A 26,452-nucleotide genomic window follows, 5' to 3' on the forward strand; every position below is an offset into this window, starting at 1 on the left:
TAAAGTACAAATAAAATGATATGCAAACAAGTAAATAAACAGCAGCATAGTTCTGTGTTTAATCTTTGCTCAAAAATTGCAGCAATTGTCAAATACTTAGTTTGCTCAACTTCAACAAACTGGGCTGGTTGATTTGACCCACTTATTAGCAGTCTAACAAGTTAGCTATAAAATACTTTAGTTTCTAGTATGCAGCAATATATTTAGTGAATTACAAAATAAAACATACGTGAACATATAAATACTATCATGATGCCACATGAAGTTTATTTGGGATCTAACTTATTCTAGTGATCTGTTTCAGCTATTTATTGTGCCAGTCTTGTGTTAGTAAAAATCACAAGAATTGCTCACATGAACAGGTGAGCAGGCTCAATATTCAAGATATTATAGGAGTATACCTATGTAGGGCAGATGAAAGAACTAACAGTTAAAATCAAATTATCTTACACTACAATAGCTCCACTGACTTCCATGGAGTTAGTCCTGATTAACACAAGCGCAAATGAGAGGAGAATCAGACTCCTAACTTTTAAGTAATGAAAATATTTCCAGCCTCCCAGATATGAAGGGACCTTTGCTCACTGTTATTAATTTTCCTATTACATTTCCCTAGACAAAACTAGACAAAATATAAACAACAGTTAGGTAAAGAAGATGAAATTAATGTGAGTGGGTAGTCTGTGTATGAGATATCTTTTTTCAAATGTATAAGGATTATGAGGTAAGGCACCAGAGTAGGAATCGATGGTTAGTGGCAAAAGATGAGCTCGAACAAGGAAGCTTTTAGGATCTTGGAGGAAGGAGAAAAAAAAATTATCTCAGATTTCTTGGGCTTTGTGATTTTCAGAGCCATGTCACTGTGAAAATAGGGAAAGTTAACGGGAGGGTTAGAAATGGGAAAGGGAATAGCACTCACTTATTAGTCTATGTCTTGTGTTGTGTTTGTGGTCGAGGTAAACAGTATGGGCATTTGAAAATATAGCTGTGTTGTTTTCTATGCTGATTTTCATTGAAAACTCTTAAGTGCAACACACTGAAATTCTGAGCATCTACTACTCTTTTTTTGCTCTGGCAAGTTTATTTACTAAACCAGGAAACAGAAAAGCCTGTTGCTACAATTCTGAGCCCTGTATTTATAGCTTTTTTTTTCACTTCCTCCCAAACCTTGTTCTCCACCACTACCCCTTATCTCCTTTAGATGCCTCTTGACAGAACGTGATGAGTTGAGACCAAATTCACCACTGACCGGGTGACTTATTCGGAAGGCATCAGCTGTTCATGTGATGGGTTGAATCTTAAATCTGTTATTCCAATGAAAATAATAATTAGTTCCATAATCACTTAGTTTTTATGGAATTAAAAGAATCAAAATAGAGACAATTCTGCATTAGCAGACATACTAGATCTTCTTTGGAAAGCTTAATTTGGTGATTCAGCATCATTGCTTGAGCTTCTGGCACACCTCCAACCTACCTGTGTCTGGCAGGACAGCAGTAAGCAAAGAAAGTGGATGTTTAAGCAAATTATTGACAAGAGTGGGGAACCTTTTTTGGGTAAGGGGACACTGACCCATAGAAAAATCAGTGGGGGGCTGCATATGAGTCAAAAGCAGGGGAAAAAAACTCATAGTGGTCCCTGAGTCAGAAGGAGAAAGATACTCCCCACATTTCCCTCTCACACAAGATCCTAGGGGGACTCAGCCTAATAGATTTTGTGTGTTACAGCCCCTCAAGGGCTGTAACCAGGCAAGCTAAGGGCCACATATGGCCCCTGGGCCTGAGGTTCCCCACCCCTGGTTTAAAGCATGCTAATCATTGCTTTTCAGGAGAGCACATTGGTCTTATGCTTATCATAAAGCAGGATAACACTATAATTGCAAGGTTGTGCACTGCCAAAGTAGACAATGGTGTTGCCATTCAAGTTCATGAAAGGAATAAGGGGGTGCCAAAATAAGCTACTTGCCACTACTCCCAAGCCATTTCTTGTTCGCTCCACCAGAACTGCAGCATGCTCTGGCCCTATAGAACCACTGCTGACAATAGGGCCAGGAAGTGGGAGCCATGTGCCTCCAATGGACAAGGTGTTCATGCAATTGGGGGTTTGAACCAATGCATCAGGTAACAGTCTTCTATAGAATTGTACTAGCCACATATGATGTGCCATCCTTGCAATTGCAGTAAGAGCCTGGGAGAAGATAGAAAAGCACCTCTACATACCTCTCCCCACCCACATACTATACAATAAAATACAGGACTATGTAGCACTTTAAAGACTAACAAGATGGTTTATTAGATGATGAGCTTTCATGGGCCAGACCCACTTCCTCACATCAAAAGCTCATCATCTAATAAATCATCTTGTTAGTCTTTAAAGTGCTACATAGTCCTGTATTTTGTTTCAGCTACCCCAGACTAACACGGCTACATTTCTATCACTATACTATACAATAGGCAGCCCAGTGAGATCACTGGGCCTGCCCTGCTGGCTCTAGGTTCCTCAAAGACATAATGTTAAAGGAGAACAAACACTTCTCTAGATCTGCTGGCAGCGCTTCTCCTCATGCACTCTAATTTGCTATTAGCCTTTTTTGCTACAAAGGCACTGTTGACACACTGTTGAGTTTGGGAGGCCCAAGGTGGCTGGCTGTGCCACTCCTCCCAGCTAGGGCAGCAAGCAAGAGGGTGGGCAGCGGGCAGCAGGGGGCCTGAAGGCATGAGGCTGAAAGCAACAGTATTGCTCTGCTTGCCCTAAGGCGAGGTATGGCAGAATATTATCTTTTACACTTATCTGTCTCCGCCTCCTGTAAAACCTTTATTCCTTGAATGTATCTGCATTAATTTTTCTTATATTCAAGATGTTCTGAATACCTGGTATCCTTGCTCACATCTGCTTTGGGGGAATGGTCTATAACCACAATAAAAATGATTTTATATTGAAGAATCCCAGAGTGCTGTCTGAACTGTGCACACACCACCATACTTCAGAAGGGGAAGAACAGCCACAAGCTCACTGAACAAGAGGTGAAGGAGGAGTCTGTTACATTTACTAACAGGAAATAAGGGAAAACAGTGCATATGGAATCTCACTAATTCTATGAAAGTTGTCCTGTGGCACTTTAGGGCATGTCTACATTGCAGAGCAAAAGTCAAATTAAGCTATGCAACTTCAGCTATGTCAATTGTGTAGCTGAAGTAGAAATAGCTTAATTTGGCTTTTGGTGCTGTCGACACTGCGAGAATTTGAAGAACACTCTTCCTTCTACTTCCCTTACTCCTCATGAAATGAGGGTTACAGGAGTCAGGGTATGTCTACACTGCAGCGTTTTTCCAGAAAAACTATACTTACATCCCTACTGCTATTGCATTTTTTCAAAGAAATTCGAAAGAATGGAGGGTTTTTCCAACAGCAGTAAACCTCTTTCTATGAGGAGGAAGCCTTTTCCAGAAAAAGGTGCGTGTGGATGCAGAAGAGGGAGTTCTTTCGGAAGAAGAGGACTCTCAGAAATAACACAGGTGCCCTGGTGGTTACTGCATCCATACTAATCACAACGTAAATGCAAGATAGAATCCAATCAATGTGGATGCTATCTTTCAAAAAAGCACATCACTTTTTCGTTGCAATTTTGCTGTGTGAACGCTTTCTTTTGAAAAAAGTTTTTCTGGAATCTCTCTTCCAGAAAAGCTTCTTCCAAAAGAAGCCTGCAGTCTAGACATAGCCTCAGAGTAAAAAATCCTCCAGCTCACCGTTATTTCAAAATAATGTCTTGCTGTGTAGACGCACTTTTTGTTATTTTGGAATAATGTCAGTTATTCTGAAATAATGCTGCTGTGTGGACATGCCCTTAGAGCAGGGCTACTCAACATGTGGCCCATTTGTTTGCAGCCCGCAGTTTGCTTTGGGCGTATGCGAAGCTCAACACACGGCCCGCAGGTGGGAGCCAAAAAAAAAGTAGTCAATAGTCTTCTGTTGCTATGCATTTTGTAGTTAAATTCCTGGACTGGCATTGCTCATTAAAAGTGCTGTCATATGGGTGGAAATCGGGTAAATATTGCATTTTATTTATATCAGCAGAACTGACTTAAATGAGGCCTGCGTGTTATATAGTCTTGCCTTAATCTTTGTATGGAGCTGGCCGGGGGAGATTGAGTGGGGGGCGGGGGGGTCAGGGAGAGCGCTGGCCAAGGGAGATCGGGAGGAGGAGAAGCAGCCGGCAGGAAGCAGGGCTTGTGGGGAGGGTGTCAGGGGGAGCAGGGCTGGCCAGGGGGTGGGGAGAGAATCGGCCGGCAGTGAGCGGGAATGGCCAGGGCACATGCAGATCTCAGGGTGCTGCCCGTCCTGAGCACGGTCCCAACGAAGCACGAGCGAGTCTGGCTATGGCTCCACAACATGCTTGAACAGCACCCAGGAGCATGACCAGGGCTTCTCCTCCTCCCCAAGGTGTTACTTCTACGTCAGACGCAACCAGAAGCTCCCAGCGCCGATAGTGCCCCACCTCCCAGCCACTCCCCTACCCCCGCCAGGCTTCTGTCAGGCGCCCAGCCGGAAAACCAGAAAATACCGGACACTGCACATGTCCAGTATTTTCTGAATTTTTTTACCTAACAGAGGGCCCAAAAAACGGACTGTCCGGTTAAATACTGGACACCTAGCAACCCTATATTGGCCCCTTGCTCCCTGCGACATTTCAAAGCAGCAGCACTGCGTGGACTGGGAACCAGCTGAGGCCTCCTCCGCTGACACTGGCTGTACATGGCGTTGTCACTTTGAAACGTGGCATGGAGCCAGGGGACAGCTGGGGAATCCCCCGCTGACCCTGGGCTCCAAGTGGTGCTGCTGCTTTGAAACGCCGTATGGTTCTCTCTCCACATCGTTTCAATGCAGAGCGCCGTGTGAAGCCAGGGTCAGCTGGCGTCCTCAGTTGGATCCCTGCTCCCCATGGTGCAGCTGCTCTGAAGCCTCCCCTCCTCATTGAGGCAGCAAGAGGGGGGGAGGAGGGGAGGAAACAACTAGTGCATCAACCATCAGATAAGCTTTTGCTTATCGGATAGTCGAATAGTCTTTCACATCCCTACTTCCCAATAGGCAGCCTGGAGCCGGATACCAGAGCCAGAAATCACAGAACTGGAAGGGACCTTGAGAGATCATCCAGCCCAGTCCCCCGCCCTCATGGCAGGACCAAGCACCTTCTAGACCATCCCTGACAGATGCCTGTCAAACCTGCTCTTAAATATCTCCAGTGAAGGAGATTCCACAACTTTCCTAGGCTCAATTACTAACTACAGCCTCAGAGCATGCTCAGTGCCTCCAAGGTGAATAAATGATTAAAAAAATGTTTAAGCAAATAAAAAAGCCCCCTTGCCACAGCTACCCTTTAACTTGTGCCTCATTCCCACTGGGGAAGCTGTTTTTAGCCCTCCTGCTCTGCCTGATAGAAATGTAGCCACAGGACTGTGTAGCACTTTAAAGACTAACAAGATGGTTTATTAGTGCCTGTGCACTTTGCACTCTGTGTTGAAGAGTTTACCTGGCTCCCCTGCCCCCACCAGACCTGAGTTTGCCCCAGAACAGATCCTAACCCTGCCTGCATCTGCTTTAGCCCCTTGCCAGGTCAATGTTAAGCCACCTCCTCTGTTGAGCCACTTTTCTCCCTTTTTAAATGCTTTTAACATGGACTAAGCAAAAACTCTGCTCATCTGAAGGAAACTCACGACACGATCTACATGGGTTGTTAGTCTATAAAGTGCTACCAGCCCAGTTTTGGGGTTTTAAGTTTATCCTGTTACATAGACTAACTCAGCGACCCCCTGGAGCTCCAGAGCCCTAGAGCTAGTCTGGGCAGAGAGAAGGGCAATGGCTGCAAGAGAAGGCTGAGCATGCTCAGTGTGTCTGCCCATGCTCAGTACCCAGAAACTAGCGGGAAGTAGGACAATCTCCAGCTAGGAGCTTTCTACATTACACCGGGCCACGTGCCCGCTCCTCCCCCCCGCTGAGCCAGGCTCTTGGCCAGCCCAGTCTTTTGCCCCCTAAGTGGGAGCGCGGGTAACCTCTGCCGCAGCCTGCTGTGAGCCCCGGGGCCGCTGCCAGCTCGGGGCGCTGCCGCCCCCGCCCTGTGTCCCGCCCCGCTTGGGGCGGTGTCTCCCTGCTGGGGGCTGGCCCGGGCTGCGGCGCGAGGGGCAGAGCAGGGAGCGGAGACCATGGTGCAGCTGAGGGACTGCAAGGTGAGGGGAGCGCGGCCAGGAACAGGGGGAGGGAGAGGACGGGGGGGGGGCTGCGGTCTCTTCCTCTCAGAGGACATTGCCGGGATAGATTTGTCTCTGCCTCCCTCAGCCCGGCTCCTCGCCCTGGCCAGCCTCTTAGCAGCCCCCCCCCCCCAGTGTGACTGCTCCCACCCCGCCTGACACACACGCACAGTTCCCACAGTCCCCCCCCATTTGCCGGCGCCCGTGCTGGGGTTGGGAGCTGACTCGGTGCTAAGGGTCAGGACTCCTGGGTCCCATCCCTCATGCAAGCGGGTCACATCTGTCTGAAAACGAGGAGTGAGCCCTCTCTCTCGCAGGGGGGTGTCATTCTGACCCGTGCCGCTGCCGTGGGCGATCTTTGGAGCTGAGCTTTTGCGTTTGACCACAGGTCCTTTAAGTTCGCCTGGCATTATATCCTGGATAAAATCAGATGGACATGGCTCTGCGTCCCGAGGAGCTCACGCAATCTTATGAGGCTTTAGTGAGATCTTTAAAGACAGAGAGAGGGAAATCTGTGCGTTGGGATTACATGCAAAAATCTAAAGTAAAAGAAGGTTTAGGTTGCAAAATTGATCCGGCATATAAAGTTTGGTGCCGCCTTAATTCTGCTCCCTTGTTCATGCATCCTCTGCAAAAGAAATAGTATACAGTAAACTTCCGATAATCTGGCACCTTTAGGACCCGCATGGTGCTGAATTATCAAATATGCCGGACTATTGGAAGGCGGGGCTATGAGTGGTTTGGGGTGGGGTGGGGTGGGGTGGGGTGTGCCACCCCAGACTCCTCATAGCCTCCCCTTCTGATAGTCTGGCTCTGCCCCAGGTGTCCCCGATTCAGCTGCTGCTGGTCAGTTTCAGCAGCGGCTGAATCGGGACGCCTGCGGCAGAGCAGCTGGGGTGCTGCCAGGTTGGTCCCATAGCACCACCCCTTGGCGCTGCGGGACCAACCTGGCGGCACTCCAGCTGCTCTACTCCAAGCATCCCCAAGAGCAGCTGGGGTGCTGCCGGGTTGGTCCTGCAGCCCCGAGGGGTAGCGCTACAGGACCAACCTGGCAGCACCCCAGCTGCTCTGCCCCCAGCTTCCTCAATTCAGCTGCTGGTCAGTTTCAGCAGCGGCTGAATCAAGGAAGCCGGGCGCAGAGCAGCTCCAATTGTCCGGTTGCCCGGAGCACTTCTGGGTTCCCGATGGTGCCGGACCATCAGGAGTGCCGGAGCATTCGATATCGGACCAATGGAGTTTTAATGTATTATATAAGGAAAGCACGCAGATGCACAAAGGAGCAGAATTAAGGTTGCACCAACAATTTGATGTCAGATTATGGATTTTTTGAATGGTCATCAAATTTCTCATCTCACTATTGGGATTCTTTTAGGAATATTTTTAAGGACAAAAGTGAAGCAGTTTACTACAGCCAACCACACCTGTGTGTAAAGCATAAATCACCCCATCCAGATAATGGAAGTCTTCTGTCTAGCAGTATATTGCTGTGTAGATCTAAAACCTCAGTTATCACATGAGATGTTTACTATGCATCTCTGCCCTACTAGCTCCTATAAAGTAATCCTTAGGTCAAATTTCTGCTGATGTAACTCAGTTTACTTAAGTGGATTTAAAACAGCAGGTAATTGGCCTTAGGTATAATTGGGGTTGTTGATTTGGACAGGTAGCAAAGTAAGGATTTCATTTTGCCACATATCCATTTTGAAAGGTACCTGAAATGTTGAAACTAGCATGCCACTGAGGTTTAAAGAGAGACTGGTTCTAAAATTACAAGATCTGTATCATATCGTTGGCAGACATATCCTGATGCATTTTTTCTTGTCTGTCTTTCACCACTTCCATTCCATCTTCCCTATACCATTCAGAAGATTCCTCAAATATAATTTTAGTAGAGTAAAAGACTTACCTGGCTTAGCTTCATGTAAAATTTTAGGTAGATGAAATCTATTGGAAATCCACTCTTCTGCTTCTTAGAGGTCACCTAATGTGACATCCGGAAAATCAATGTGTTCAATGAATAGTCTCACTATTTGTTTTTCATATAGGCCTGGCAGGATGCTGGACTTGTCCTATCCACCACAAGTAATGAGGCCTGCAAAATGTTTGATGCCACACTTACTCAGGTATGGGTTTTGATAAATTATTATTTGAACTGCAAGCATAAAATAGTGTTGTTGGCAGCTGATTATTAAATTGTTTCCTCTTTCTGAATCAAAAGGAGAGTCAGGTTAACAAAACTCTGTTGTAAAGAAACTGATTTCCTTATATATTATTGATGACATCAAAGGCACTGTCTGTCCTACAAACTTTGGGCAATGCAAATTACATTGACCTAAAGTTACCACAGTTAGCATATCACTCATATGCATGCATATTTGGTTAATTGGATTGGCACTGCATATACTAACCTACGGTACTTGTGTTGATGCACGGTTTGGTGTGCTGTGGTGTGCAGTGCTAACAGCTCAGAGTGGTAGGCAGCTCCTCGGGAGTGGAGCCAGAGCACACTCACTGCCAGCCCTACTCCCAAGGACTATAGGGTAGTCGAGTAACTGATAAGAATTCATGAGCCTAATCTATTATTCAGTTAACATCCCTAGTTACTACCCCACTGTAATAGAGTGCTTATGTTGGCTGGAGGCAAATTTGAGTATAGACATACATGAATAGGTTGAGAGACGATACCTTATAATCTAACTTTGGAGTATAGACCTGGCCAGAGATAATTACCACTGAAAAAAATAAAGTCTCACTTTTTACCATTTATGTTGTTTACTTTTAAATTTCAGTCAACTGGAAGCATGAATACAAACATTGATTTCACTTGGTTTCTAGTCAGTTTTCATGCTCTATTTTACAGTATGTTACATGGACCAATGATAAGAGTCTAGGAGGTATAGAGGGATGTCTCTCCAAGTTACATGCTGCAGATCCAACTTTTAGTAAGTATAACTTTTTAATTGCTTGATATGCAGTACAGCAGTTTTATATGGTTAACTTATTCCACATACACACAAGCTGAACGGCTAGGTTAGTATAGCTTTGTTTTCATTTAGAACTTTTTCTAGCCGGCCTTTTTTTTTCTTTCCTTGAGTGTGATAATTTTTAAAAAAGCAAACGTGAAATAATAGGAGGGAAATATTGATGTCTTATGAACTAAGATTTAGGGATATAAACATGTAAATGTGTATGCTGTTAACCAATGAGCTTCCCGGGCTTCCTGTGGCTAGAAACAGTGAGCTGGAACCAATGTGAATGGCGAGGCTCAGTGGCTATGGACCCTTTAGGTCAGTGGTCCCCAACTAGCAGATTGGGATCTACCGGTAGATCTTGGAGACTCTGACAGGTGATCCTGACTGGTTTGACCAGGAAGCTCTCAAGTGCTGGCACTTCAGTAGTCCCTGCACCCACTGTCATGCTGCTCCTGCTCTCTGCTTTGGAGCTTCCCCCTTGGGAGCCTCCTGCTTGCTGTGCAGGCTGTGGGAGGGAGAAGAAGGGGGGCATTGATGTCAGGGTGTCTCTCCTCCACCCACTCATGTACCCCATCTCCACACAGAGAGAAGGAGTTGGAGGGAGCTTAGCAATGCAAACCCCTGTCATTCTCACACTGTGTGTGTGTCTGTCAGTCAGTCTCACTAATACACACTGTCCTTCCCTCTCATCACCTGACCCAACACGTATATGCGGGGCTGTTGTTACTTCTTTTACTGCTTGCAAAGTAGGTTATTTTTCGGGTTTTGACTGGTCTGTGCATTTCATAATTTTTATTTCTCTCTTACATTTAAATGTGATTCTTTGAGTAGTGAGCTCTAAAACGCCTAACCTGCTGTGACTGGAGTAGTCATCCCTATGGTAACTGCTGCTCCTGGAAGTGGCTGGCATGTCCCTGCAGCCCCTGAGAATGGCAGAGCAGGGGGGGGGTCTCCACAGCAGCCCTTGCCTGCAGACACCACTCCTGCAGCTCCCACTGATCAATAATGGGAAACTGTGTTCAGTAGAAGCTGTGGGCTCAGTGCACGTAGACAAAGGGCAGCACATGGAGCCATGCTGTACATGCCAGCTGCTTTCAAGAGTAGTGCAGGGGTAGGGTGGGAGTAAGCTGTCTCAGCTAAACAGTGCCCAGCCAGATGCTGCATCTTGAACTCGTCCCAGCCCTGAACCTCCTCCTAAACCCAACCTCCTGCCCCAGACGTGAGTCCCTCTGCACCCAAACTCCTTCCCAGAGCTTGCACCCTGAAAGCCCTCCTTGACCCCAAACCACCACTCTGGGCTAAGGCCAGAGCCCCTCCCACAAACCAAACCCCTTGGCCCAAGACCAAGAGTCTGCACCCAAACTCCCTACCCCAGCCTGGTGAAAGTGAGGATGGTGGAGGAAGAGGGATGGAGTGAGCAGGGTGAGGTCCTGGAGAAGGGATGGAGCAGGGGCAGGGCCTCAAAGAAGAGGTGGGAAGGAAGTGGGGGCAAGGATATTTGAGTTTGAGGTAGATCTTACATTGAAAAAGTGATCTCGTGGTTAAAAAGGTTGGAGACCACTGCTTTAGGTAAAGTAGTGCAGGACTGCTACCAGCTTTCCCACAGTGGGGCTGCCGCTGACTTCAAGGAATGATGTCTAGTGTATGGTTCTTCCTTAGATACCTGGACTTTCTGTGGGGTCCTAACCTGTCTCTAGTACTCCTGCCATCTACTCCCTGTGGCTCCCATTTAAATATATAACAGTTTAGCCTAGACTTTCTTCATCTGTTAAATTGCCTGCAGTTCTATGTGTCTAAATTTTTCCATTATGCTTTCTTTAGCGATGGGACATGTGATTGCCAATGGCTTGGTTCTGATTGGCACTGGGAGTTCAGTGAGATTAGACAAAGAGCTGGACAGTGCGATGAAAAAGATGATGGCACTCTCAGAATCGCAGTCATTGACTGAGAGGGAGAAGCTACATGTGTCTGCACTAGACATGTTTGCCAGTGGGTAAGTGGTTGGCTTTTAGGAGAGGAGTGGAGAGGGTTTGATTTGTATCATTCAGACTATGTACAGCGTGGTTGTGTGTTGCCATTTCTGTTCACATTTTTACTGTTACTCTGGCATATTTCATTCCACTTAAATAATTAAATGCTTAATCTAGTATGCAAAGTATGGATGTAAACTAATGGGTATTTATGTAAACGTATAATCACTAGAAATTTTAGCGTGGTGTGGGAGTTATTTAATAACAAAGGCAAGAGCCGAGATCACCAAAGCCCTGACCCATGGTATTTGATTTGCATGGCTGGATCCCTGTGCTTTTGTGGAGCCATGTTGATTTTAAATGTTGATTTTTAAATGTTGATTTTTAAATCTGTTGAGGTAAATCTCTTTTTACATGGATCAACATGCAGTATCAGGATCTAAAAGGAATCCCCACCCCCTGAAGACCCAAAGGAATCCCTGTACTCCCTGCACTACTAGTAACAAAGAATACCTTTTACATGTTGTCTAGAAAGTGTTAAACTGCCTTCCTGGGGCACTCATGTATACACAGAGATGTTCTTTCAAGATAGGGAACTGTCAGTAGATTTTTTTATTTGACTGGAGTATAAGTTGAGAGATAATGAGATTCAGGCAATTCGATTATGCTGGCCCTGTCAATAAATAATGTTTTTTTTTTCTCTGTAGGTGTCTTCCTAAAGCTTGTGACATATGGGATAAAATTCTGCAGGATCATCCAACTGATATGTTAGCTCTCAAATTTGCCCATGACGCTTACTTTTATCTTGGATATCTTACACAGATGCGAGACTCTGTTGCCCGTGTATATCCTCATTGGACTCCTAATATTCCTCTTAGTAGGTATGCAAGAGTTGATCTTCAGATGTTTTCTATGGATCTCCACTTCTGTGTGAATGTGCCTTGTATACATAAATTAAGATGTCTCTGGTCAGCAATGTCTGTAGGGGCAGCACACAAACTCTGGTAGTCCCTGTAATCTCTGTTTGAGGATAGCTAAAGGAGTTCTAAATAATCACCCTGGCTTTAAAAATATGCATGTAAGAATTAACATCTCTTCTTGCTTTCCTACGGACCCACACTTCAGTTGTTTTTAACTGAGCGGCATCTTTGAATGTCATCAGTGTTTTCCCACTCATGAGATTTGCCAGCTTAGATGGTGTACAGCTGTACAGCTTAGACGGTGAAACCTTCTCATAGCTTTTCCAGACAGAACCATTCACATGTCCTTTCTTTCCTTCCCTGCAGTTTTCCCCAACATTCTGAGGGTGAGGTTATAAAAATAATGCACATTTCAAGCTGCCTCCGTTCCTTCTAACTATAGTAATGGAAGGATGTGAACCTCTTCAGATTCCTTGTATCCACCACAGCTTACTCAGGAGTTCGCTAGCATTTTAGTGACTGATTTTTAGGGCTTGTCTCCACTATACCGGGGATGAGTGCTGCAGCTATTGATCCACCGGCGGTCAATTTATCATGTCTGCTTAGATGCAGTAAATCAAACTCTGGGCACTCTCTTGTCAATGCTAGCACTCCACCAGGAGAAAAGAGTAGCCAGTATTGATAGAAAATACAGGACTATGTAGCACTTTAAAGACTAACAAGATGGTTTATTAGGTGATGAGCTTATTAGGTGTTATTCATGCTTAAATTCGACACTTTACGCCTGAGTCTGAATAAGGAATCTAATTACCTTACCCATTACAAAGATAGCTTCCCCAATTATCACCTCTAATATCATTAGCTCACAGACATTTACCTTCCCCCTCCTCATATCCCTTTTGTTCTGAAATGTGATTTGTCCTTTTCATATGTGTTCATTTTTTTTATTGTATCTTTTGGTATATATGGTTGTGACAGTTTTCTTCCACTATTTCTTCTGAGGAAGTGGGTCTGGCCCACGAAAGCTCATCACCTAGTAAACCATCTTGTTAGTCTTTAAAGTGCTACATAGTCCTGTATTTTGTTTCAGCTACACCAGACTAACACGGCTACATTTCTATCAGTATTGATAGGAGAGCAATCTCTGCTGACCTTACCATACACTAGATGCTGCAGTATGTCATCTTAAGCTATGCTATTTGTGGAGCTGAAGTCATGTAGATTAGATTGATAGTAAGAGTTAGTGTAGACAAGGCTTCAAAGAGTTAGTCTTAGATTCTTTTAGTTGGGATAAAATTGTAAATTTTCTGTAAATTGTTAATATAATCCTAGATATATCTTTGGTGCATTTACTAGCTGTATAGCAGGCTAGAAGATGAAGAGGCTTCCATTGACTTATTTGGGATCAGGTAAATTACAGTACTTCAAAAGAGAGAAACAGAGCTGAGGGGGAAATGTAGCCCTGGGATGCAGTTAATTGTTATCCAGTAGAAAATCAATAATACTCTAAACATAAGAATGGCCATACTGGGTCAGACCAAAGGTCCATCTAGTCCAGTATCCCTTCTTCTGATAGTGGCCAATGCCAGACGCCCCAGAGGGACCGAAAAGAAACAGGTAATCATCATGTGATCCCTCTCCTGTCATCCATTTCCAGACCCTGACAGAGGCTTGGGACACCATTCCTACCCATTCTGGCTAATAAGTATTGATGGACCTAACTTCCATGAATGTATCTAGTTCTTTTTTGAACCCTGTTAAAGTCCTGGTCTTCACAACATCCACTGGCCAGGAGTTCCACAGGTTGACTGTGTGCTGCGTGAAGAAAAACTTTCTTTTTGTTTTAAACCTGCTACCAATTAATTTCATTTGGTGACCCTAAGTTCTTATAAAGGTTTATGTGTAGTTGGCACAACATGTGAATACATGTCTTCTCAGTGTTTGCTGGGAAAGAAAAAGTTGGTCATTTCCTTGTAGGGGAAGACAATTAGAGTCCATGCTCTTTTTCTTTTTTCTACTATTTTTTATTGCTGCTAACAGTATCGGTATTATTTTGTATGACATTATTTTCATGTGTTTTGAAATATTAGCTTTATCTGCCTAGTGTTAAATGGGGTTTTCTTATTGTTTAGCTATGTGAAAGGCATTTTCTCTTTTGGACTGATGGAAACTAACATGTTTGATCATGCTGAAAAGCTCGCTACTGAGGTAAGCTTGACATCATTAGTACTAAAAGGCTTTTAATTCCTGATCTTATTTAGTGAGCAGATGTTCATTTGAGAGGAATGGCTTATGACCATTTAAAATTAACTAAACAAAAGTAAGCAGCTGTGCTGAATTTGTAGCTATTCATGTGTTGCATCCTCATAATTTTTTTTTTGCCTATCTCCTAGAACTGGAAGTGACCTTGAAAGGTCATCGAGTCCAGACCCCTGCCTTCACAGCAGGACCAAATACCTGTTGCTGTGCCCCAGGCATCCTGGAATCAGCCGCTGATCAGTTTCAGCAGCAGCTGACTTGGGGACGCCTGGGGTTCTTAAGTTGAATCTGTATGTAAGAACTGGCGTCCAGATTCAGCCTGTTGAAACTGATCAGCGGCTGATTCCAGGAAGCCCGGGGCAGAGCAACTCTGCCTCGGGCTTCCTGTAGTCAGCCGCTGGTCAGTTTCAGCAGCGGCTGAATCTGGATGCCAGTTCCGACTTACATACAGATTCAACTTAAGAACAAACCTACAGTCCCTATCAAGGACAGGGTAGTCCCACTGCTTAGTGAGGAGGGAGAAGCAGTAACAGGAAACTTGGAAATGGCAGAGATGCTCAATGACTTCTTTGTTTCAGTCTTTACCGAGAAGTCTGGAGGTGTGCCTAACGTAGTGAATACAAGCAGAGAGAGGGTAAGTTTAGAAGATAGGATACACAAAGAACAAGTTAAAAATCACTTAGGAAAGTTAGATGTCAGCAAGTCACCAGGTCCTGATGAAATGCATCCCAGGATACTCAAGGAGCTGATAGAGGAGGTATCTGAGCTTTTAGCTATGATTTTTGAAAAATCATGGCAGACGGGAGATTCCAGAAGACTGGAAAAGGGCAAATATTGTGCCCATCTATAAAAAGGGGAATAAGAACAACCCAGGAAACTACAGACCAGTCAGTTTAATGTCTGTCCCAGGGAAGATAATGGAGCAGGTAATTAAGGAAATCATATGCAAACACTTGGAAGGTAATAAAGTGATAGGGAATAGCCAGCATGGATTTGTGAAGAACAAGTCATGCCAAACTAATCTGATAGCTTTCTTTGATAGGATAACGAGCCTTGTGGATAAGGGAGAAGCGGTGGATGTCATATGCCTAGACTTTAGTAAGGCATTTGATACGGTCTCGCATGATATTCTTATCGATAAACTAGGCAAATATAACTTAGATAGGGCCACGATAAGGTGGGTGCATAATTGGCTGGATAACCGTAGTCAGAGAGTTGTTGTTAACGGTTCTAAATCCTGCTGGAAAGGGATAACAAGTGGAGTTCCACAAGGGTTTGTTTTGGGACCCGTACTGTTCAATATCTTCATCAATGATGTAGATATTGGGATAGAGAGTACGCTTATTAAGTTTGCAGATGATACCAAACTGGGTGGGGTTGCAACTTCTTTGGAGGATAGGGACATAATTCAAAATGACCTTAGCAAGTTAGAGAAATGGTCAGAGGTAAACAGGATGAGGTTTAATAAAGAGAAATGCAAAGTGCTCCACTTAGGAAGGAACAATCAGTTCCATACATACAAGATGGGAAGCGACTGTCTAGGAAGGAGCATGGCAGAAAGGGATCTAGGGGTCATAGTGGACCACAAGTGGAATATGAGTCAACGGTGTGATGCTGTTGCAAAAAAAGCAAATATGATTCTAGGTTGTATCAACAGGTGTGTTGTAAGCAAAACTCGTGAAGTCATTCTGCCGCTCTACTCTGCACTAGTTAGGCCTCAGCTGGAGTACTGTGTCCAGTTCTGGGCGCCACATTTCAAGAAAGATGTGGAGAAATTGGAAAGGGTACAGAGAAGAGCGACAAGAACGATTAAAGGTCTAGAGAACATGATCTATGAAGCCAGGCTTCATGAACTGGGCTTGTTTAGTTTGGAAAAAAGAAGATTAAGGGGGGACATGATAGCGGTTTTCAAATATCTAAAAGGGTGTCACAAGGAGGAAGGAAAAATTTGTTCCTCTTGGTTACTGAGGACAGGACAAGGAGTAATGGGCTTAAAGTGCAGCAGGGGAGGTTTAGATTGGACATTAGGAAAAAATTCCTAACTGTCAGGGTGGTCAAATATTGGAATAAATTGCCAAGGGAGATGGTGGAATCTCCCTCTCTGGAGATATTTAAGAACAGGTTAGATAGACATCTGTCAGGGATGGTGTAGACGGAGCTTGGTCCTGTCTTGAGGGCAGGGTGCTGGACTCGATGACCTCTCGAGGTCCCTTCCAGTCTTCTTATTCTATGATTCTAACCCTGGGACTGCCTGTAATTGAAAGTGGTGGTGGTGGTGGTGAATTCTGCAAATGCGTTGCAATTGTTGGAATGCTAAAGATCCATCTGTCTGATACTCTGAACCTAATGGAACATTTGTTCTTGTTATGGTAAAAGTGGTTAACTGCAAGGAATTGTAGTATTATTTTCTTTTAAAGCAAGTGATCAGCTCATATGATCCCTATAGAGAAAATGTGGGGATAAATAATGGTTTTGCCCTTGCTGTGTTATTCATCTGAAGCGGAAGTGTAAGGAGGGTTTGTAGAATGAAGAGTAATTTGGTGCTCTTGATTAAGACCTTCATTCTCTAAAACTGTTTTGTAACTTCTCATCACTGTTAAGTAGATGCCAAAAGTGAACTTCAGTAACGATTTCCCCTTTTCTGCTGAAGCCAGTTTCACAGAATATGACTGAAGTAATTAGCAGAGATATACTTAATGTCTACCATACCTGAGAAAATAGTTTTCAATTTCTGAATGAGTATGTACAGCTAATTGTAGTCTAGTTGGTACACATTGTGGTGTTTTTTTTCTTTTTCCATCATCAGGCTTTATCTATAAACCAATCAGATGCATGGTCTGTCCATACCATAGCGCACATAAATGAAATGAAAGCGGACCTGAAGAATGGATTGACATTTATGAAGCAAACTGAAAACAATTGGAAGGTAAATTTCCTTAACAGTTCTTCTGAAATAGCATGTAGTGGGATTTTTTCCTTCCTACTAAATACTAGTGATTTCTCTGTAGGTGCTTTTCATCAAATCTAATACAAAATGCACTGGAATACTTTCACAAAGAGGGAGTTGCTACTGCAATGTGAAATCTTTGTTCCTAGCACTTGGGAAACAGGAAAATGCAGCCACAGTTCCATGGTTCAAAAGTTTCAGAGGAGTAGCCGTGTTAGTCTATAATAGAAAAAACTTAAAAAACAACTAATTGTCCTTCAGCACCTTAGAGACTAACAAAAAGTGTAGATGGTATCATGAGCTTTCATGAGCACAACCTACTTCTTCAGATGAATGGAGTTTAAGGGGTCCGAGATCCAAATAAATAGCAGAGAAAAAGAAGGCATGGAGAGGGAAAGGAAAGGAGAAAAAAAATGGGAAAAGAATAGTCAGTTAGCATTTCCATGCTAAATGATGCTGTATCAGAGGCAGCAAAGGATGGGGAGAAAGCAGTAAAGCCAGTTCCCCCCAGCGCCATGTCCGTGATGTGAGGGTGTGGGAACAGAAGCACAGCTATCAGTCCCAGCTCACACTGGGTCCTGGACCTACCACTGCTGTGGCTTTGCATTTTAAATGCAGTAAGAGCTGCCCGGCTCCTACTACATGTAAACTACAGAGTAGTGGGGGTAGCTCCTGGACCCAGCATGAGCTGGGACAGAGTGCCTCCCCTTATTGACTAATCATGTAGTCGATGCAATTTTTATCCACCACACAATTAGTCACCTGCTTCTTAACATCCTTAACCTAAGTGACTTTTGAGCCGAAGTTCTAGTTCACTTTTGGAAGTAAGACTTAAGCTATGAAGGCACCTAGGTGAGTTTGAAAATGTACCTTCTTTCTTCCTGGTCAAAAACGGTATGGATCATCAATGGACTTTTTTTGCCTGTTAGTTTTATTTTGACAAATATATTAAGGAGCTGCTTCGCTATGTATTTTATTGTTTTATTTTCTTCACTCGAACTGATCCACTAGCAAAATAAATCCATTTTCCCCTTTTTTCTTTCATCTGAATTAGAACAGCCCACAGGATTGCACTTCCTTGGGAAATTACAATTTAATTTTGTGTGACGCTCATAATTGGCAGCACTAAGCAGCTATGTTTTATGCATAAAGGGGAGCCAGTAATCTTACCTGTGTGACATTTGTGACAGATTACTGTATAGTCCAAATTTGGTAATATCACTTTTATGTTACATGCTTAACCACCTGACCCAGTAGTCCTTTTTGCAGTTTAATGTTATACAAGTGATGATAAACTACTGGCTTATGTAAATATCATAAAATGCTAACATACCCAGAACACATTGCTTTTCAGAGGCTCACATTGCCATGCTCACAACTTACATGAGCACATTGCCCTCCTTATAATAAGATGAATTTTAACCAAACCACTGTGCAGGAATTGTGGGTTTTAGAGTCTTTTTGCTTATTTGAATTGTCACAAATATATTGTTGATTCAGATTCCTGATTGTTACACTGGTGGGAGCCTGTTGTTTCTTTTGGCTTGGTGCCAGCATAATGGAGAGGAGTATTTGACCTTATGCTGTCAGCTTGTGGCTGCAAAGGTGTGCAGTCCCATCAGTGTGGAGGTTTAGCAATAAAGGTGCCATTGAATGAGCCAGAGTCTGAGTCAAAATGCAGTTCTGCTCTGAAAAGTGGCGCTGTAGAAATAGAATTGAGAGGTTCCATATTTGTGGGCCTCTATCCTCAAGGAGCAAGTGTATTGAATAAGAGGGATCCATAGGTAGTTTTCAGAGTGGAACAACGACTGCTCTGCACAGGTAGATGTCCAGTGCAGCTCCTCCATAGGGAATGCATCCAGTGGCCAGATACATGGCTTGGTAAATGACTTTAAAATGGAGGTATTGATTAAAGGAATGGTATACAGGCAGTCCCCGGGTTACGTACAAGATAGGGACTGTAGGTTTGTTCTTAAGTTGAATCTGTATGTAAGTTGGAACTGGCATACAGATTCAGCCGCTGCTGAAACTGACCAGCGGCTGACTACAGGAAGCCCGAGGCAGAGTTGCTCTGCCCCGGGCTTCCTGGAATCAGCCGCTGATCAGTTTCAACAGGCTGAATCTGGACGCCAGTTCTTACATACAGATTCAACTTAAGAACCTCAGGTGTCCCCAAGTCAGCTGCTGCTAAAACTGATCAGCGGCTGATTCCAGGAAACCCGGGGCAGAGCAACTCTGCCTCAGGCTTCCTGTAGTCAGCGCTGGTCAGTTTCAGCAGCGGCTGACTTGGGGACACCTGGGGCAGAGCAGCTGGGGTGCTCTGACCCAGGCGTCCTGATCCAGCCGCTGCAGAAACTGACCAGCAGCGGCTGAATCAGGACGCCTGGGGCAGAGCAGCTGGGGTGCTGCTGGGTTGGTCCAGTAGCTCCCAGAGCGGCGCTACGGGACCAACCGGCAGCGCCCCAGCTGCTCTACCACAGGCGTCCAGAGAAAAGCCTGGTCTGCTGGGGGGGTGGGTGCACTAGCTGCGCCCCCCCCTTCCCCCCAGCAGACCAGGGAGATGCGGGCGGTGGACCGAGACGCACTGCGGTCCCGCCGCCCGGGTCCTCCGCGGCTTTGCTCCGCGTCTCCCTGGTCTGCTGGAGGCCTCGGAGGACGCTGCCCGCGTGCTCCGCAGCTTTGCTCCACATCTCCCTAGTCTCCTGGGGGGGGGGCTCTCCCCCCCCAGCAGACCAGGGAGACGCGGAGCAGCTTTTCTCGCCCCGGAGGACGCGGGCGGTGGGACCACGGCGCATCTGGGCGTCCCGCTGCTCCCGTCCTCCGGGGCGAGAAAAACCCCGTTTGTAACTGCGGATCCGACATAAGTCGGATCCGCGTAACTCGGGGACTGCCTGTAGTGTGGAGATTGGTGCTCCTGTGGTTATAATGGAAGGGAGTCAATCCACCATTTCTTATAGCCTGTCTTACCCCTCCTTCAAGAAGGAGTGGATGGTAATGTTCCATCAGTGAATTTGTTGTAAGGACCTATATGGAAAATGAGAAAAAGATGGTAAAAGCCCCTGGAGGTATAGTAAGGTCCTGACAATAGATGTGCTGGCAGAACTTGAATGGATAAAGTGAGAGAGCTTGTGGAAACAACAAGGGTAATTACAGAATAAACAGAGGGTTGCCTACACCCAATACAATTATCTGCTGGGTAGTCCAAGACACCTCATTGTGACCTCATTACATTCCTATCAGGTGTCTCCTGTCCTTTCACTATAGCTAGAAAACAGTTCTTTAGTTCCAAGATCCACCAATCTATTATCCCCTCAGATTCACAGCAGGAGAATAGAGCCATCTATAATCAGCTGGCTCAGTTTAAGTTTAAAGAGTTTAAATTGGAAGTAAAATATTTTTCTCTCTTCTCAGGACTGTGACATGCTAGCTTGTCATAATTACTGGCACTGGGCTTTGTATTTCATTGAAAAGGTATGATGAACACACTTCTACATCTATGTGCTATCCCTTCCAGGTGGATGAATATTCTTATATTAGTAGGCAATCCTGACAAGAAGAGTATGGTCTGATTTCCTCCCTTCTTTCGGTTTGGATGTTTTTTTTAATATAATGTGGTATAATCTGTGGTGTTTGAAAAATACTTCAGTAAAGTACCAAAGTGATATTTTAGAAGGAAAATATCTAAAATCAGGTGTATGTGAATGTAGAGAAATTACTATGATGCAAAATTAAATATTACACTAAAAGAATGTCAAGTAAGTAATTGCACTGTAAATATGATAATCAAAAATAATAACCTGAAGTGAGCATTGTACACTTTGCATTCTGTGTTGTAATTATAATCAATATATTTGAAAATGTAGAAAAACATCCAAAATATGTTATACATTTTAATTAATATTCTGTTGTTAATAGTGCAATTAAAACAGTGATTTTAATGTGATTAATGTGTTAATCACGTTTTTTTAGTTGATTTCCTGATTTAACTGCAGTTAATCGACAGCCCTAGTTAAAAGCGCATTCTAAACTAATTTTGTGATTGAAAGATGAACCTAGTTCTGTAGTCTTTGCATATGCAAAATTCCCATTGAATTCAATACACATTTTGCTTGCATAAGGGACTGGAGTTAGCAAAAATAACCTGTAACTGACCACTAGGGCTGTTACCTTAATGTATCAGAGATTATATATTGTTTAAAGTATTTTGGATATATAGAAACTTTTACAAATATATTTATATTGAATGAATTGGGTTGCAATAGGTACTATGTTTTTATGTAGGGGAGCGCTTGTTTCAGATACCAGATTAGATATGAGGAAGAAGAATTAATAGGTAGGCTATGTTGTATGTGTTCCTGTTTAAATTTATTGATGGGATCACTGATATCATTATAAAAATATGTTATTATTGGAGTCATTTTTGGATGCTGTATCCTAAAGCTCATCACACAATCCTCCTTTGCTTTTGCAGGGTGACTATGAAGCAGCTTTGACAATTTATGACAATCATGTGAGTACAAATCAATTTTGATTTAATTAAAACATTCATATGCACATCCCTCATTTTCTATATTAGCAGTGCACAACCCACGGCTGTCTTCCGAGGGCCAGCCACCATTTTTTTTCCAGTGTGGCAGGAGAGTGGAGTAGCATTTAAAGGGGCTGCGCTGCCTTTTTTTGGGGAAGGAGGGGGGGCGGTGCTTAACCAAAATTTTCCCAGAGGTTGCACCAGGAAAAAGGTTGTGCATCACTGGTTTATATGACACAAATATATGGTAGGGATGTCAGTGTGTAGTCAACTGCACAATTAACCGACAAGCCTAAGCTTATTCATTAATCCTGTTGACTATAGGCAGTGGGGTGGGGAGAGGTGAGAGCTGGTGCCCATGGGGAGCCAGGTGCCCATGGGGTGCCCCACAAGCACCAGACCCCATTGAGCTGGCTCTCCTTCCACGCCCCCACAATGCTGCCTCTGACAGAGAGGCAGCAACATGGAAGGTGAGAGGACAGGCTTTCAAAGAGGAAGCAGCACGGAATGGCAGGGGGCTCCCCAGGAGTGAATCTGGGAGCACAATGGCTGCCAGCCGCACCTCCCCCCCCCCCCCCCCCGGGGACTATTGAATAATTGTGTAATCGGTACGTTTTCATGTGGTTACATGATTATTTAATTAATAGATGTCTAATATCCCTAATATAAGGAAGTGGGATACCATTTTCTGGTTTTATTTTCAAATATTTAATTGGTATTTTAAAGTGATTATTCCACTTAACGAAGAAAAATACATGTGAGGTTACACCGTTGACCTTAAAAAGCAGTGCAACTCCCCTTTTATATCTCATCATTATATTTTGTTCATACTGTGTTTTAGAAGCAACCAACTTTTTTAGTGTTTTCCAATTATTTTTATTGGTACCATTTGTCCAATTATCTTTTGTCAGATTATTTTAGATAATTTTAAAAGTTTAACATTTTGTAAAATAGTTTTTCTATAAATGTAAGATGTCATGATTAAGGCTGAACCTCACAGATTAACTACTCACAGAGTAACTACAGATAATTACTAATTTCACTCTAATTTCCTTTGTGATGTCTTTTCCTTTTTATGTGATTTGTTAAAATTCTTCCCTGCTTGATCTTTAGATGAATTTTTCTAAAATAATCCACAGCAAACAAACTAGGAGTCAGCATAAAAAGTCTCGTCATGCCTGTTTTGGTGTTAAACTTTATGAAAATATCTTGTCCTAGCTAGTAACTGTAGCAAAGTATAGTAGAGTTTATGGCTCCATTATGGGAAAGTAGAGGTCATAAGAAAAAGTAGTTTTCACACTCGCTGTATTTGATTTTCATAAGTGGAAAAACAACAGAGAAAATAATATGAATATTATTTTTGTTCTATTCCTCAAAGACGTGATTAGGTTTGTTACAAAATAGCTATATCTGGAAGAGTAAAGAGACAGAATTAATTCTGAACTATCATTGTAAGTCTGATTCTCAAATTAACTTTGCACCTAAATATACATAATGTTGTTTTAAAATGCTTTCTGATTGCAGATTGCTCCCAGATGCCTCTCAAGTGGAAGCATGCTAGATGTGGTAGATAACTGTTCCATGCTGTACCGGCTTCAATTGGAAGGTAAGAATTGTTAGGTTTTGCTTCAGTTCTATTTGTTTTTCTTAAAATGTGCAGAAGAAGATTTACAAAAATATATAGAGCAGTCTGAGCAGTGGGTTATTTTAGAGAATAAATTCTTTAAAGAGCTGTGAGTTTTAAGTTTCTATTAACATGCATTACCATTATTTCGCCCTAGAGTTAGTTAATTTCCTGTGAGCACTGCATTCCTTTCAACTAACATAGATCATGTTTTTCTTTATTGGGCAAATTTTACTTCCTCTGTTTCTTGGCCTAGTTTAAAAGGTCATGCATGTAAGTTGTTAAATAGCTATTCACTGCTCTCACAATCAACATTAGTATTTTAATTCTAATTTTTTATATTTGGAATAAATAGTCTGCTCTAGGTATTGTGCCAAGCATTCTAACAGTTCCATGACGTTAAATATATAGCCAGCAGATTTTAACTTTCCAAAGTCAAGTTGAATTTAGAGTTCCAGAAAAAAAGACTTGTTTCTAAATTGTACGTAGTAATTTTTACAGAACCCTGTTACAGCCAGTCATGCTGCATACATTTATACGTTCAGCCCAGTATTAGTAATCAAATGCCACAGAGGGATACAGAATAACAATTGTAGGCATTATCCTCCTTCATCTGTGTTTGGAGGGAGTCATCTATTGCATGATTAGGATTGAACCATATCTAATGAGTTGCAGGACCCTAGTGGCTGATGGTGTTTTTGGAGATAAGCAATAAAATATTTGCTCAAAAGTGGAAGATGTAGTATTGAGGGGTAGTTTACAAAGCCTGCTGAGTTGAGAGTTGGTTTTTAAAGCTTCTAAACGGAATGAAACTGGAAGTATGTGCATATGCTAAAGAAATTACTTTGCAGTGGAGTTTATTTTGAATCACCTGTATTATTCATAGGTGTAAAAGTGGGAGACAGGTGGAATGAAGTTATCCAACTCACAAAGAAACACACCAAAGACCATGTTCTGCTTTTCAATGATGTCCACATTCTCATGTCTTCGCTAGGAGCCAAAGATCACAAAACCACCAATGAGCTTTTAACAACTCTTCAAGAACTTGCCAAGTAAGAAAATGAATTAAAATGTTGTTCTGAATAAATATTTTCCCTTTCCAAGGTTTGTTAGAATTATAATTAATTGCTTTCAGTTTGCTAAGTACCATAATATTTTTTCTGGTTTAGGCTGTTTTAGCCTGAACTCTGGTGTCAGTAGGGTGTTGTCTCTGAAATTTTACAATAAGGATTTCCTAATAATTACTTTTGCTTGTGAGAGTGTGTAATTGTCTAGAGTATGTATTTAATCTTGTCAAACAGCAGTATCCTCATCCAAGCATTGCAGAGGTTTTTTGTTTTTTGCTTTGAGCAGTTGTGGCATCTTAACCTGTAAGTGGGATTGTTTTCCTTATAATGGGTGTACTAGGGATGTATGTGTTCATTGCTCATGTCTTACAAAGTAATAAAAAAAACTTTACAAAATAAGCCAACTACTTATAATAACCTTCTTGCTCTGATGCATCAATTCTAAAACATTGTTCTGTGTTCATTATTCATGACCAGATAGCTATAAAGTGTCCACACTGACCATCTAAAATTTGTTATTAAGTTTACAAAAAATTGTCATTTTCACATGAAATGGAGTTTAAAGGGCTGTCAAAGTTTGCTAAGATTTAGCAACTGAGTTCTTCAGTAATAATTTTAATATTTTTGCATTTCATCAGAATAGAAAAATCATTTTCCATGTCATTGTTTTTGAAAAAAAAATGTCTTGCTCTTATTTTGCTACTGATCGCCATTACAGGTAGTATGAGCGTGATAGTCCACTTCATTTTTCCTGGTTGTGTTTCATGTATACAACTTTTCTGTGGGTGAAACTGAATTCTCTTCTTTCTTCAGTGCATAGCCAATTAGTGCTAGTTACTTTTGAACTTTGGAGCCAGATGCAAGATAATTGTAGCATGAAGGTATCTCAGAACACTTGGAAATGGAGAGGGCTAGCAAATAGGCAGACTCCTACCGTGGCAGCTGTTTTCACTTACAAAGGAACGGGAGAGCATGTGATTTGTTTTTCAGTTTGCGGAAGAGACGTGCTTATCTGTATTTTGAAGGGTGGGGGAAAGCAACCCTTCTCCACATGACACACAACTTGCTAAATATAGATTGTTTACACATAGCATTGGAAAGATGATAGCAGGGCCTTTACAAACCTTACATAATAGGGCAGTGGGGTTAGAGTGTTCTCACTTTATATTATGGCTCCATTTATAAATGGTATATGAAAGGTTACTATGGGTATGTCTACACTACCCTCCTATTTCGAAATAGGAGGGTAATGTAGGCATACCGCAATTGCAAATGAAGCCCGGGATTTGAATTTCCCGGGCTTCATTTGCATAAGTGGGGCGCCGCCATTTTTAAATCCCGGCTGGTTCGAACCCTGTGCCGCGCGGCTACATGCGGCACGAACTAGGTAGTTCGAACTAGGCTTCCTAGTTCGAACTACCGTTACTCCTCGTGGAATGAGGAGTAACGGTAGTTCGAACTAGGAAGCCTAGTTCGAACTACCTAGTTCGTGCCGCGTGTAGTCGCGCGGCACGGGGTTCGAACGAGCGGGGATTTAAAAATGGCAGCGCCCTGCTTATGCAAATGAAGCCCGGGAAATTCAAATCCTGGGCTTCATTTGCAATTGCGGTATGCCTACATTACCCCGCTAGTTCGAACTAGCAGGGTAGTGTAGACATACCCTCAGTGATTGAGTGATGTTTGTAACACGCTTTTAACATGAGTAGTGTGTGTGAAAGATAAGTACAACAGTAGAAAGTGTTAGATGAGTCATGGTTGTAAGCAACTTATTGAATTGTTGGATTCACTAACAGTCTTTCAAAGAATAGTAATGCCTTTACTCTGTTTAGAAATAATTGAGAAATAGAACCTTAATATCCAGTGTTGATGAATTTTGTTTTGGACATAAAGTTGCAGAACCACTCTGATTCACATTCTGTGAAT

General features: G+C 43.0%; 1 protein-coding gene across 2 annotated transcripts in view; it reads left to right on the plus strand.

Annotated features, from left to right (window-relative positions):
• Positions 1–6,004: 6,004 nt before the first annotated feature.
• TTC38 (tetratricopeptide repeat domain 38) overlaps positions 6,005–26,452 on the plus strand; it is a 31,421-nt gene continuing 10,973 nt past the window's right edge. For both annotated transcript variants that reach the window (XM_025180910.3, XM_006115479.5), the window contains exons 1-11: positions 6,005–6,221; positions 8,288–8,365; positions 9,103–9,184; positions 11,036–11,207; positions 11,892–12,065; positions 14,237–14,312; positions 17,170–17,289; positions 20,722–20,781; positions 21,782–21,820; positions 23,363–23,444; positions 24,349–24,514. In XM_025180910.3, the coding sequence (XP_025036695.1) occupies positions 6,198–6,221; positions 8,288–8,365; positions 9,103–9,184; positions 11,036–11,207; positions 11,892–12,065; positions 14,237–14,312; positions 17,170–17,289; positions 20,722–20,781; positions 21,782–21,820; positions 23,363–23,444; positions 24,349–24,514 (1,073 nt within the window). In that variant the 5' untranslated portion in view covers positions 6,005–6,197. The remainder of the gene's footprint in view (positions 6,222–8,287; positions 8,366–9,102; positions 9,185–11,035; positions 11,208–11,891; positions 12,066–14,236; positions 14,313–17,169; positions 17,290–20,721; positions 20,782–21,781; positions 21,821–23,362; positions 23,445–24,348; positions 24,515–26,452) is intronic.

The sequence above is a fragment of the Pelodiscus sinensis genome, chromosome 1, assembly GCF_052426305.1.
Source record: "Pelodiscus sinensis isolate ZL-2025 chromosome 1, ASM5242630v1, whole genome shotgun sequence".
Lineage (NCBI taxonomy): Eukaryota > Metazoa > Chordata > Testudines > Trionychidae > Pelodiscus > Pelodiscus sinensis.